We start from the raw sequence: 14,603 nt of genomic DNA, 5'->3' as shown, positions 1-14,603 counted from the left end.
ATATACCTTAGTAGAGCATCTGGATTTGAGTTCACTTCACCGAGTAAAGATCCAAGCACTGGAATGAACTCATCCCATGTAAAGCCAGTCTGACAGACAGTTTCACCTGAAGAGAAAGTGCCTGGACAGAAGAATGTTTTATTTTTTAGTAAATTATATTTTGCAAACACATTGATAATGATGGCAATCTATGTCCATACTGAAGCAATTCTTGAGATTTATTGAGTAAATCAAAAATTATGTTTGTACTGAATCTGCTGTGTGCCATTTTTTAAATTATAAGGAAAAGCACCTATGTCTATGCCAACCCATGAATTAGTATATTCTAACAAATTAGAATTTGTCTATGAAACACTGCCAGCGAAATACACTTGAGATAGGCAGGTGTTATAAAGCAACATATGAGATTGCAAGACTGTTATTAGTGTGAAATTTCTAACTGTTGTCCATCTTGCTGGTGTCACAGGGCTGTTAGCTAATCAGTATTAATATGTTTGCATGTATGAGTATTCATGAGCAATAGTCGAAATCATATAATTTCTCCACCCCCACTGTTTTACCAGACTAAAGCAGTGTTATACCAAAGCACCAGAGCACTTTTTTTCACAAAAAACTGCTTACATGCCATTAATTCATTCTAGAGATTACAGCTAGACATTTTAAACTTAATGAAAAAATGATAGATTGCAATCAATTGGACTGTTCAGAGCATAGTAATGATCATTTTACATGAAGTGAGCTTTTTCTAAAAAAGGTCTTCAAATTCACCAGAACAATTTAAAGCACTTTTGGTACCACTTTAAAATAAGACTACCTTTATAAAGGGTTTATAAATGGTTTAGTTTATTAATGGTTGCTAATTAGGTTGTAAATGCCTTAAAAATCATTAATAATCAGTTATAACACATATGTAGAAATGTACATAGACCTGTTGTTTGCCAAATAGTGAACCCACAGCCACATAACTGATTATTAATGATTTTTAAAGCATTTACAACCTAATTAGTAACCATTAATAAACTAATTGTAAACCATTTATGAACCCTTTATAAAGGTAGTCTTATTTTAAAGTGGTACCGCACTTTTATTTTTAAGACTGCATAGCAACAATTGAACCAGTATAATCAAGCATGTACTGTAAGTGTGCTCTGTGTCATACAGTGTTACTCACAGTTTGGTGGTCCAGTGATGTTGGGTTGGAAGGTCATGATCCAGTAAGCCATGTTGAAATATGGCTCCATGGATGACCATAGACCGCTTTGCTGAAGAAGTGACCCGACGTCTTTTAACTTTTCCAGACCCCTGGAACAGGTAAAGGTAAAGAATGACAGATGGGGTTGGTACTTAAAAATACTATTATGTAAAATGCATCAGTCAATGTAAAATCTGCTGGTTTATGTTCATCTATTGACTTACTTGGTCTTTCATTCCATTAATAATGTGAGTTACTATAATTAGAGTTTGGGACACTATAATAAAACCATAAAAAGTAATCTCATTATATCCAATTTAAAATCCCTAGAAATCTAGTACTGTCCTCAGCAGTTACAACAAATTACAACAAAAACCAGCTGAAACTGGTCACTTTCATTTGTGACTGGTTTTAAGGAACACATCATATATATCTTTAGTAATGCTATAAATATAAGCTATAAAATACATTTTTATTTGCAATAAAAGTGACATTTGGCATTTTGCAGGCAACCATTGTAAATAATTAAAAAAATAATTGTTTGAATATTAAGGGTTACATTTAAAAATGTATATTTATAATTTATTAAGAAAAATAAAGTCTGGGTAATTTTAAGTTTCTTAGTTTCAGACTTTTGTTGTTTAGAGTTGTGTTAGTCACTTGTAATGTTGTAAAAAAAGTTGACAGACATTCTGACAGGCATCAAAGCTGTCATACAAACTGGACTGATTACCTATGTGTGTAACTATTGGTTTACATAGGATCTCCGGTGAATTTGGCGTTTTACATAGACTCTAAGACTTTATGTTTTTTTACAAGTGAGGGTTTTCTAAATAAGGCCTTTAGTAATACTATATATATAATATATAAAATATATATTTCTTTTGCGATAAGTGACTTTTGGCATTTGGCAGCCAACTTTTGTAATTAATCATTTTTAATTGTTTAAAACTAAAGGGTTACATTTAAAATTTTATATTTATAGTTTATATAGTCTGGGTCAAGTCTGGGTCATTTTATTTTTCTTAGTTTTCAGACTTGTAGACTCAGTATCGTATTGTTGTAAAAAAAAGTGGACAGACTACCTATGTGTGAAACTATTGGTTTACATAGGATCTCCGGTGGATTTGGCGTTTTACAAAGACTAAGATTCTGACGGGCATCACAGCTGTCATACAAATTTTCAAATTCTGATATAATGTGAATCTGTCAGTTGTTCTTTACATTATTTTTAAATTTAATAATGAATGGACCAATAGAAATGCTACAAAAGTACCTGAAACACTTCTTTCTCAGGTAAAGTTGTCATTTAGGAGATACACTACATGGTTATTGCATGACATTTACAATATGTTGGTAATGCGATTGGTTTACTCGTTTCTTTAGTAGTGTTTGTTAATCCTTTACAGCAGCAAAAAAAAAAAAAAAAAAGCTTTTCTATGAACAGGAAATGTCTGACCTGGTCATGATGATCGCAGACCAATCCACTGGCATGTTCTGTGGGATCCAGTTTGTAAAGTTCTGCTGTTGCAGTGCACCAGCATACATCTGGAGACTAGATGTGTATTTCTGGTATGTGCTGTACAGTATGTATCCTTCATCCAGGAATGCGGCAGGTGATGGGTCATATATATAATCACCCTTAACCACACTGTTAAACAGATTCACCTGTGCAGCAAATGATAAAAACAATAAAACAAATCAAGCAAAGCAAAATCAATATAGTGCAGGGGTCACCAACCTTTTTGAACCTGAGAGCTACTTCTTGGGTACCAATTAATGCGAAGGGCTACCAGTTTGATACACACTCGTGAAATTACAAATTTTCTCAATTTACCTTTAATTATATGTTATTATTAATAATTAATGACATTCATCTATGTGAAGACACAGATATCAATAGGCAACACTATTATTATAAATCTCTGCAAGTGTTTACATTTTATATTATATTTTAATATAATATTACATATTATATTACATTATATTGTATAATAATATATAAACTATAGGCTATCTCTAAGCTAATATTAATGTAATATAATCTAAAATTACATCAATGCAACTGTGATTTAAAAAAAAAAGAATAGCAACAAAAATGCTATTTTTAGACCAGGCCTGCGGGCTACTCATAAGGTCCTTGCGGGCTACCTGGTGCCCGCGGGCACCATGTTGGTGACCCCTGATATAGTGTATGCAAAAAATTTAACAGTAAATCATAGACAATGGATCTATTAGAGTACCTGCTCTATCAGAGGAAGCGATATTGAACTGAACATTTCCTCCAGACCAGACCCATTTCCAGGACACAGAAGTTCAGCCCATAACTCAGGTGTTATTGAGATGTTTTTTGACATCCAAGTCCAGGGAGCGGCCAAATGACGGCAATCCATGTGTCCCGTCATAACCTGTGTTCATATTAAATTAAGGAAATTAAAATATTAAATATTCAGGTGTAATATGACAAAAAAATGCACTGTTTATAGTTTTTATAGGCTGGCTCACATTAGCCACAGTCTGCACGGTGGAGTCCATGATGTTACGGACCCAGGCATCGGCCACGTCCTGGTTCAACATGACAGATTGGAAATTTTGTTGGAAATCCAGAGCACCTGGCAACACAGTCTCCATGTATCCTGTAAACAGAGCATATGCTGCTTTACTTGTTGATGCTTAACACACCAACTGGGCTCATTTGAGGGCATTTTCACACCAGCAGTAATTGGTTTGGTTAAAATGGCTAAAATATACTCTAGCTAAAAAGAGTATATTTGATAACCAACACAGCTATCAAATATACTCTTTTTATTTGAGCTAAACTGCTGAAAAAAGCGCAGTTTATATATATGATATATTAGCAAGATAACACTAATTACCACCAATCTGAGACTATGAACAAACACTGTCTCTGCTCCATGCTGTTTACTTGCACCATATGTGCTGCATTCACTGCTCGCAGCCATGCAACTACAGTTACTATGTGTACATCTGTGCTGCACTTCCTATTTAAAACACTGTGTTTGAAAGCTCAGCGCCTACTTTTTTTTTTAGCATTCTGTGTTAAAGATTTTGCCACTCTGTTACAGATATACACGCTAGGAACACAGTGTTGTGCCAGTTCACAGCTTTTCTGAACTAGTTCAAGTTCAGTTCGTACATGCTCAAAGTGAACAGTTCACGTTCAAAGTTCACAATTTTAATTCTGAACGAGTTCAAAGTTCAGTTGATTTCACTTTTTTTGTGAGATATTCAAATAAATACTTTTTTTCACACTACAAGCTAGAAATCACTATACGTTCTTTGAAACTGCTCATTGTACACATTTGCTCATGACACTGCAATTGTGGGTTTCTTACCAGGTGCCATTACTTCCACTAGCCATTTTTTTAATTGCACTTTCTCTCACTCCCGTCATTGGTCTCTCTCTCTCTGTCTCTCTCTCTCTCTCTCTCTCTTTCTCTCTCTCTCGCCCTCCCGCTCCGCTCTGTCTCTCTCTCTCTCTCTCTCTCTCTCTCTCGCTCTCGTTGCACTTGCGCTCCGTTCTCTTTCTCTCTCTCTCTCTCTCTCTCTCTCTCTCTCTCACCCTAGCCAAAATTCATTTACAGTGATGTCTGCCGTTCATGACACATAATGTGAACTAATTCACGTTCAAGTTCTTTATTAAAAAATGTGTTGCGTTCAGTTCAACGTTCATGCACAACACTGTTAACTGTCTTGCTCCCGAGCCAGACAGCTTTGACCAATCAGAGAAGACAATGTGCTTGCATAATTTATTGGTTGCGCATTTTGGCTGGTTTAGGTTTATGCCTGTGTGAAACCAAACCAAACAGAGGGAGAAACACTCCATCAACTGATCCAGACCATAGAAATCAACTACAGGTGTGAAAACTTCCTTTTATACTTTGAACATACAACATACGTATCTGGGTGTTCATAGCTTCATTGGCGATTCGCATTGTTGAGTGAACTTCCATCAAAAAAAGTCGAATGTTTTCCCAGAGAGGCAGCCCTTTCAGCATGTTAACCACGGCATCGCCAATATTGAGGACTCTACAGAGAGAAAGAATAGGGGAAATATTTCAGTTAGATGTTTTTTTTATGTGCCCACCATAAATGGGACTGGATTTCCCAAAATTCATGGCGACGCTGTAGTTTAGTGGTTAGTACATTCATCTTCGGTTACTCAGGTTTTCTCCCACAGTCCAAAAACATGGACATCAGATAAATTGGATATTCTAAACTGCCTAAAAAAATGTAATACTCTAAATTGATTTGTATATGTATGTATTGGTATATGTATTGTATATGATTGTGTGTGTATGAAAAAATGTATGTATGACTGTGCCCAGATATGGATAAGCACTGGGTAAAATGCTGTAGTGCCGGATGCAGTCCTGGAGATGGACAATCATTTCCGGTTGAGAGTACGCTGTGCGCTATTGGCTGCCGCTTCTCCCTGATGTGTGGATGAGTGCTAAGTATAAATGGTTGTGTATAAAACATATAAATTCTAAAGTGTCCTTGGGTTTCTAGAAAGGCACTATATAAGTGTAACTTCATTCTGCTCAGCGTTAGTGTCAGTGGTGAAAAATGCTAAAAATTAGACATCTTAATTTAGAAGGAAAACACTGGTAACTTTGAAAGGTAAATAAAATAAATATTCATAGATGTTTTCGTATTAATTAACTGTTTATCTGAGTTAATATGAGACTAGTGACAGGCAAAACAAATTGACAGAACTACCCATACCCAACTAACACATTAGCACCCATTCCATCATTAAAGCAATCACACATAAAACCAGCACACAACATATTAACCTTTCATTAAAATGGCTTGTAATATAGGAGTTTTATTATCTTAGCTAGATTAATAGTAGATTATGGACTGCAGGCTCATGATCTCATGATCTCATGATGATTGGCTGCTTACAGTTGTTCTGGCAGGCTCCCTGCCGGGTCTGCAGCGCTGCGCTGGTTCCTCTTGCTTCTGAAGATTCCGTTTGGATTTAGAAAGCTACTCAGCGTGTCCTTAAAAAAGGAGAGATCTGCAGAGGCAGAAGACTGACTCCAGGCTACCAGCACCTGTAAACAGAGCATGTGTAATTGAATATCAGTAATCTGATTTATTTGATAACTTTGATAATAAACTTAAATTAGCTTACACTGGTTCTAGCAATCAGTGTAGATTTATTCCCAAACTGCACTAGTGGGCCTGCAGAAAGCAACTACTACCCTGTGCTCACCGATCAAAGCTCAGAGGAACAGTGGTGGAGGAGGTGTGAGACGAAAGCCTCGCCTAGATAAATACAGAGGAGTGTTCCCCACACTGAGAGACACTTTTAATTAAAGCTCTCCTGAGGGCTGTAAGAAATTCTTATATATTGCATCTCCAAACTGCACCTGTAACTAAGTAACCGTGTCTCCTCGTGAGCTGGCTAATGATGCATGAGTGCATCATTGAGTGTAGCTGTGCCAGTGAGAATACTGTATGTAGCTAATGCTAATTCACACATACAGACAAACACATTTGCCTGTAAATGATCTGGGTTGTGTTAATATACTTAAATTACATCATTAATTCTAAGCGTTAAGCTAGAGTATTTCCAGGCTATTGAGCGCACCTGAATGAAAGTCGCATATTTTAAGCATTTATAAAACCATATTATAAGGCACACTATCTGTAAACATCTATTTTCTGGTCTATTTTCATACATAACATGCCCTGGATTATAAGGCACACCGATTATAAAATTCTAAGCAAAATGAAAGTCTTACTTTGCAAGTCAAATAATGCTTGCTCTTTAAAAGACTAAAAAAATGAATATCACCATTTAATTAAATATGAAATGGCAAAAAAACAACTACACTAAACCCAAAATACTAACAAAAATATAATCTAACAACAAATATATATATATATATATATTTTTTTTTTTTTTTGCCACTATGATCGGGAGATCACTGGTTCGAATCCCGGTCATGCAGCTTGTCATCAGCTGCCAGAGCCCAGAGAGAGCACAATTGGCTTTGCTCTCTCTTTGGGTGGGTAGATGGCGCTCTTTCCCCTCATCACACCAAAAGGGTGATGTTGATCAGCACTAGGCTGCATCTGTGAGCTGATCTATCAGCAGCAGAATGAAAATATAGGCAGAGTCTGATTCACATGTATCAGAGGAGGCATGTGCTAGCTTTCTTCCTCCTGGTGTGTTGGGGCATCACTAGTGATAGAGGGGAGTCCTAATAAGTGGGTTGAGTAATTGGCTTTGTAAATTGGAGAGAAAATGGGACAAAAATAAATAAAAAAACAAATAAAAAACTGTACCTGCAGAGCAACCTTTTCTTGGTTTATCCATCCATACAGAATATCAGTAGTGAGTTTGTTACAGAAGATGACGTCAACTGGAGTGGGACACACAAAATTGTAGAACGCCTCACTGTTGAAGAGTACAGTTACCTGCAGAAACCAGAACCAGAGTCACGTAAGAAATAGCTTCTTAAGACTTATAAATTATGAATTATGCACAAAGGTTTAAGGCTGCAGCGATTTATTTACTCAGTAAAATATTTAAGTTAATATAAAAAAAGATTTCATATAACTTTAAATAGAATAAGTTTTGTTTTTGTGTGTGTCATTGTGTTTGTTTAGCATTTCCAAAACTATCTGTGTTGCAATCCAGTATAATTCTACCCAACACCTGTTTTTGCTAAAATAAAACCATAGATTATTGTTGGAAATGAAAAGAAAACAATGTTTTAATGGCTGATGGCATAGCAGGATAATATCAGATTCACACCAGCAATCAAAGTGTGGAAAAGTCATTTGAACCCATATTTAGAACGTGTTTATCATGAATAATCATTTTTTGTATATAATTAAAAATATTCCAGATTTAAGATCACAAACAGATCAGTATAATTCAAACAGAAACTGATTTGTTGACTTGATTTTGTTGAAACAAAATACGTGTCTTTAAGTACTACGTAGTTACAAGGTAACAATCCATGTAACTACAGTGTAACTACTGATGAAGTACACATTGTTACATGTTAACTACAGAGGTACAGGTTATGTAATTAAACATGTGTATTAAGGTTAATTTTGACTTGTGTAAGTACACATGTGTACCAGGGTGAGTGTACACAAGTGATAGAGTAAGTGTACTTACACATGTGTAATATTTGTGTGTGCGTGATAAGTTGAGTATAAATTTATCCAACAGCTATTGTCTAGTATGTAATTAGGGCTGATTTTGTACACACATGTTGTTACACATGTGTAAGTACACTTACTCTATTACTTGTGTAAGTACACTCCCCCTGGTACACATGTGTACTTACACAAGTCAAAATTAACCTTAATACACACGTGTAATTACATAACCTGTACCTCTGTATTTAATCTGTAACAATGTGTACTTAATCAGTAGTTACACTGTAGTTACATGGATTGTTACCGTGTAACTACATAGTACTTAGGGACACTTATTATAAAGTGGGACCAAACAAAACATTACAGTATGTTAATTGTCATTAAAAAAAAACGAAAAGAGAATCCTTTTTTTTAATGGCTGATGGCAAAGAAGCATAATACCAAATTCAAACCAGTGATAAAAGCATGGAAATAGCATTTAAACCCACATTTTAAAGGAGTGTTTCATAATTGGTCATTTTTTTTTGTTCACAATCAAAAACATTACAGATTTAGGATCACAAACAGGGGTGCGTTTCCCAAAACGTTCTTAACGCTAAGTACTTCGTAACTTCGTACTTACGAACAATCTTAAAATTACGAGCGTTTCCCGAAAGCCTTCGTAACTAACGTAGTACTTAAACTCGTTCGTAACTTTACGAGTGGTCTGACCCACTCGTAAATAACTAAGTTCTTCTTAACGTGGAATCCACGTGCAGTTCTGACTCAAAAACGAAAGAGGCCGCTTTTGATCCTTAAAAAAATGCATTTAAAGATGCATTCAGCATACGTATTTATAAAAAAATAAACAATAAAAAAAAGACTAAATTCCAGACTATTTAAATTAATTTATTAACCTGCGCATATTTATTCATAGTATTTGGGTTTATTATATGGTTGAAATAATCGTATTCACGTGAAGAAAAAGTTACAATTACCTACAAATATAATTTTTATTCACACATATCACACACATATGGATTAAATTAACGGTTTTCCCCAGTCTGACAGTCGTAGTAGTAAACAAATAAGTAAATATATTTTATTTGGCTTTTTATATCATACAAAATTATACCTTTGTGGCTTAATAATGAAGAACTGTATATAAATCGGTGGTCTAGTTTTCATCTGGCTTTGCCTTAAACCTCACAGACACGGGGGCGGAGCCACCAAAGTGCTACTTAAAGGTCCTTCGTAAGTATGGAGACTTAAGAGTGGCTTCTGGAAACAGTCGGAAAAATGGCGTTCTTAAAGTTGTTCTTAAATCCCTAAGAACAATCGCTATCGGGAAACGCACCCCAGATCAGTATAATTGAAACAGAATCTGATTTGTTTGTCTGATTTTGCGAAAAAGGAAACTTTACATTATGTTAGACCAATAATTATTACTGAAAATAAAAAGGATTTTTTTTAAATGTGCCCAGATGCCAAAAAACAAAAACATTTGAACAGTACAGCATAACCATACACAGTACAGCATAAAGCATATTGCTGTTCCTTTATGAGATGAGCTTAGTGTGATTTATTATCATACCTTATCCAGAGGGATGTGGAGATTCTGGATCTGCTGGCTAATTTCTGGGCTAAGTAGAGACTGGTTATATTGTCCTAACACATCTGTGAAGGCGATTGTTGCACCTGTATGGGATTGGAAAGCATAATAAATAAATTCCGGCTGTGGCAATTTCACAAGGAATGGATTAAATCAGCCTCTTACACCAGTAGCTTCAGTAATTTGTGTTTCAGTCATGTGTCAACTTTAACATACACAGGTCCAAATTTGAAGTGTCTTAAAATGGGACAATGGGATACTGGAATACTTGGGCACTGTGAGCAATTAACAAAATACCAGATCGTGATTCCTGTTCTGAATTTGAAATTATAAAATATGAATTACAGGTGAATCTAAAAAAAATTAGAATATCATAAAAAAGGGCTGGCCAGTAGGTGGCGCTTTTATGGGCAGCCGCATGCACTTGGGCTCTAATGAGGATCTTAAACTTAATTTTTTTAGTTTTTTATTGATTTATTATTATTTTTTTTTATTGACTTCCTGAGAACTACTTAGGAAGTAAAACTGCTGAGAGTGAATATGAGTAATTTTGGGACTAAGAGCTGTGGATGTTATACACCTTCTAAGATGTTGGATGGATTCTAGGAAACTTGGTCTTCACGGTGGATCTGGATGGTGGCTATTGCTGGAATTTTATACTGATTTTAATCACAATTTGTTTTTATTAACATAATCAAGTCAAACGTGTAGGCCTGGGTATGGAAACTGAAGGCCTATTTGTCTGGATGTAATCTATTTTTGGAGATTTTGGAAGGATTCTAGGAAGTAAGGCCTACTGCTGCATGGTGACTATTGTTGAATTTTATATTGGTTTTAATTCAATTTGTTTTTTTTAAATACTCAATTAAGTCAAAACCTTGCAGGCCTGGGTATGGAATTTGAATGCCAATATGCCTGGATGTAATCTATTTTTGGAGATTTTGGATGGATTCTAGGAAACAAGGCCTACTTCTGCATGGAGACCATTGCTGATCTTTACACTGTTTTTTTAACACTGTTTCTGGGACAATGGCTCAGTTTGATTATAGCACTGAAAATTATTTTCTAAAAAGCTTAAGGAAATCTGCTACACCCTTGCCCTCGGATGTTAAGTCTATACTTAAGTATCTGGGAATACTGAGACTAAGATCTCGCCCTAGGGGTAAGAAAGCTGGGAAGAATGTTATTCGACCAATAAAGTCAATTGTGGGGAACCGTCCAAACGACTGTGTAACCGTAATTGGCACCAAGCCGGAGCTGACTTGTCAAAAATTGGTTACATCTACTGGATTCTCTCACCCTAGGAACTTAGTCCACATAAAAATGGCTCATAGTAACCCAAAGCCATCTTTGCCTGGATTTCTTCTATCTAATGTGCGCTCACTGCGCCACAAATGTGACGAGTTGTATACGGTATCAGTAAACAACAATTCAGCTGTTGTTGCTGTATCTGAAACTTGGTTGAATCCTGACATTCCAGACTCTATTATCACTTTGCCTGGATATACTTTACATCGGCGGGATAGGGAGAGCAGTAGGGGAGGGGGGGTAGCCCTGTATGCTAGGAGTGACATCTTACAGAAGAGATTGTCTCACTTGGAGGAAGAGGAGTTTGAAGCCTTATGGGTCTGGATGCGACCTAGGCGTCTACCTCGAGGGCTAAATTGCATCATTGCTGCAGTGTTATATATTCCACCTCACTCTTCAACATCTGCAAAACCAGATTCGTTGATTACATCATATCTTGATCGTTGTCTTGGGAATATTGAATGCCAATATCAGAATGCTGCAGTTGTCATTCTTGGGGACACTAACAGGTATAGGTCCGAAACCATCTGTGTCAGACATGGATTGAAGCAAGTGGTGGCTGGGGCAACAAGGAAGGCCAGCCAGCTTGATGCAATTTTTACCAACATTCCTTCCATGTATGATCTACCAGTGCACTTGCCCCCAGTTGGCACTTCTGACCATCAAACCATCTTGTGGAATGCTGGTGAATGGCCCTCTCAGCCCACGCAGTCCATCATATGCCGTAAACGTACTCCTGAGGCATTGAGGCAGTTGGGCCTTCTCATGAACACTACTGATTTCTCTCCCATTTTTGAGGCCTCAGACCCAGAGGTAAAGGTTAAAGCTTTTTCCTCCATGATTTCCTCTATTCTGGATACAGCTGTCCCACTAAAGAAGGTGGCGATTACTAATAAAGACAAGCCGTGGATGACCGTGCAAATTAAACATCTGATAAAAAAGAGACAGTTTGAGTTTTGCTCTGGAAATAAAACTGCTTATAGAAATCTACAATCAGTCATCGTAAAAAAGATCAAGACAGCAAAGCAGGAGTACTACAAGAAAGAGGTGGAGGAACTGCGGTTTTCCAGTTCTAAACAGTGGTTCAAATCTATTTCAGCACTAATGGGAAAAGAGAATTCTAAGCAGGCTATAATATCACAAGATCCCGAGTCTTTGCAGCAGGAATGTGATATTTTGGTCAACCACTTCACGTCAGTATGGGACCAAGTGGCTCATACTACTCCCTCTGAGGAGGATATTTCCAACAAACTCTTGAATGGCTCCATACCCTTTCTGAGTATTGGTCAGGTCAAAGGTAGACTCCGTAGAGTCAAAGGGGGAAAGGCAGCTGGACCTGACGGTATACCCTCTTGGGTTTTAAAGTCCTTTCATGAAGAATTGGCACCGGTGCTGTGTGATATATTCAATGCATGTATCCAACACAATACATTTCCTAAGCCATGGAAAGAAGCACTGGTCAAAGCTGTGCCTAAAAAAGCTAGGCCTAGCTTTCCAGTTGACTATCGTCAGATATCCTTAGTCAGCTGTGTTGGCAAAGTATATGAAGGAATTCTGAGAGATGTCCTTTTGGAGGACACAGCTTCTAAAATTGCCTCTTCCCAGCATGGTTTCATGACAAAAAGATCAACTGTGACTGCTCTGATTCAGATTCTGCAAAGCTGGCATGAAGCACTTAACAACCAACCTAAGATGGATGTTCATGCTGTGTTTGTTGATTTCTCACGTGCATTTGATACCATAAAGCACTGTCAACTGCTACAGTTACTTGCTAATATGGCTATCAGACGCCCCCTTTGGCTCACTGTGAGGAGTTATCTGACTGACAGAGTGCAGAGGATTCAGTGGGGTTCTTGTATATCTGAGCCCTATGCAATACCTTCTGGTGTCCCACAAGGGGGTCTGTTATCTCCATTGCTCTTTGTTATTTGTATCAACAGCCTGGATTCTCGTCTACCTACTTCTCTTCTTCCGGTGAAATATGCAGATGATCTTACAATCACAGAGCTTCTGATGGGGTCTCTACCAGGCTTGACTCAGAAAGCCCTAGACTCAGTGGCTGACTGGGGACAGGAGTTCTCACTGACAATGAATGGAGCTAAGACCAAGGATATGGTAATCAGTGCTAGACGTCAGGACAATATCCCTTCTCCACCTTCTCCGATCATTTCTGGCCAAAACATTAGTAGAGTCACCACTTTCAAATTGCTTGGAGTTCAGATCTCGTCTGATCTATCCTGGGATGCTCACATTAACTATTTGATTTTAAAGACAAGACCCAGGATACATTATCTTGCTGTTGCCAAAAGAGCTGGTCTTCCTTGTGACGTGCTAAGACAGATATACGTGACCTTCATACGCCCAATCCTTGAATATGCTAGCCCAGTTTGGGGTGGGCTGACAAAAAAACTCTCAGAAGAGTTGGAAAGGGTTCAAAAACGTTGCTGCAGAATTATTGGCATCCCATCATCATTTCTTCCACCACTCAGTGAAAGGCGTGATGAGGCTACCCTGCGCGTCCTCACCGACATTCTTAAGGATGAATCATCCCCTCTACATGACTTTTTGCCTTTAGCCCCAACATCTACTTACTCACTTCGTCGGCAGCGGGAATTAGTAGTACCTGTGAGCAAAACTAAAAGACATGAACTCTCTTTTATTCCTCGTGCTCTTAAATTGTATTATAAGTGACTTACTTAGTTTTATGTATTAGACTTTTTATGGTATTGTTCTAAAGTTAATATGTTTCTGTTTTTATACTGATTGTTGAATATTTGACACATTTCAGGTCCCACTGCTTAAAAAATAGTTTTTATGCTGTTGTGTCCTGCCTTGTCAAATTTAATAAATGAAATGAAATGAAATGAAAAGACATTTATTTCAGTAATTAAGTTCAAAATGTGAAACAAAATGTGTTGATGATATATTATATAGATGTATTACACACAGAGTGATCTATTTTATTGTTGAGGATTGTGGCTTACAGCCAATGAAAACCCAAAAATCATTGTCTCAGAAAATTAGAATATAATATAAGACCAATTGATACTTTTGGCAGTGTGACTTGTACTAAGGCCTGCTGGACAATGAAATCCGCATCTTCATAAAAATTGTCAGCAGAGAGTTGTCAAGACAGCAATGACTGTGTTGATGCCTGTTGATGTCTATTTAGGTTCTCTTCAGACAGTGGCGCACCTGTGTTTTCTGTTGCCAAGATAGCAATATGCCAGAAATGTATCTGAACACACTAGACCATCATTTCCAGACCACCATGTTCATTGACATAGATATATTCACAAGCACTGTTGTTATTTAAACAATGAAAGTGTAAAAATAGACTGTTTGACTGTTAGTCAGGGT

General features: G+C 37.0%; 1 protein-coding gene across 1 annotated transcript in view; it reads right to left on the bottom strand.

The window, feature by feature from the left end:
* abca12 (ATP-binding cassette, sub-family A (ABC1), member 12) overlaps positions 1-14,603 on the bottom strand; it is a 134,090-nt gene that overhangs the window by 93,634 nt on the left and 25,853 nt on the right. The window contains exons 10-18 of the mRNA XM_049484972.1: positions 9,918-10,021; positions 7,517-7,648; positions 6,125-6,276; positions 5,112-5,242; positions 3,698-3,828; positions 3,436-3,600; positions 2,652-2,860; positions 1,172-1,302; positions 7-121 (exon numbers count right to left, since the gene is read on the bottom strand). Coding sequence (XP_049340929.1) covers positions 7-121; positions 1,172-1,302; positions 2,652-2,860; positions 3,436-3,600; positions 3,698-3,828; positions 5,112-5,242; positions 6,125-6,276; positions 7,517-7,648; positions 9,918-10,021 — 1,270 coding nt within the window. The remainder of the gene's footprint in view (positions 1-6; positions 122-1,171; positions 1,303-2,651; positions 2,861-3,435; positions 3,601-3,697; positions 3,829-5,111; positions 5,243-6,124; positions 6,277-7,516; positions 7,649-9,917; positions 10,022-14,603) is intronic.

This window comes from Astyanax mexicanus, chromosome 11, assembly GCF_023375975.1.
Source record: "Astyanax mexicanus isolate ESR-SI-001 chromosome 11, AstMex3_surface, whole genome shotgun sequence".
Lineage (NCBI taxonomy): Eukaryota > Metazoa > Chordata > Actinopteri > Characiformes > Acestrorhamphidae > Astyanax > Astyanax mexicanus.
The sequence above is the reverse complement of the archived record's forward strand: the minus strand, read 5'-3'. Positions and strand labels throughout refer to the sequence as shown.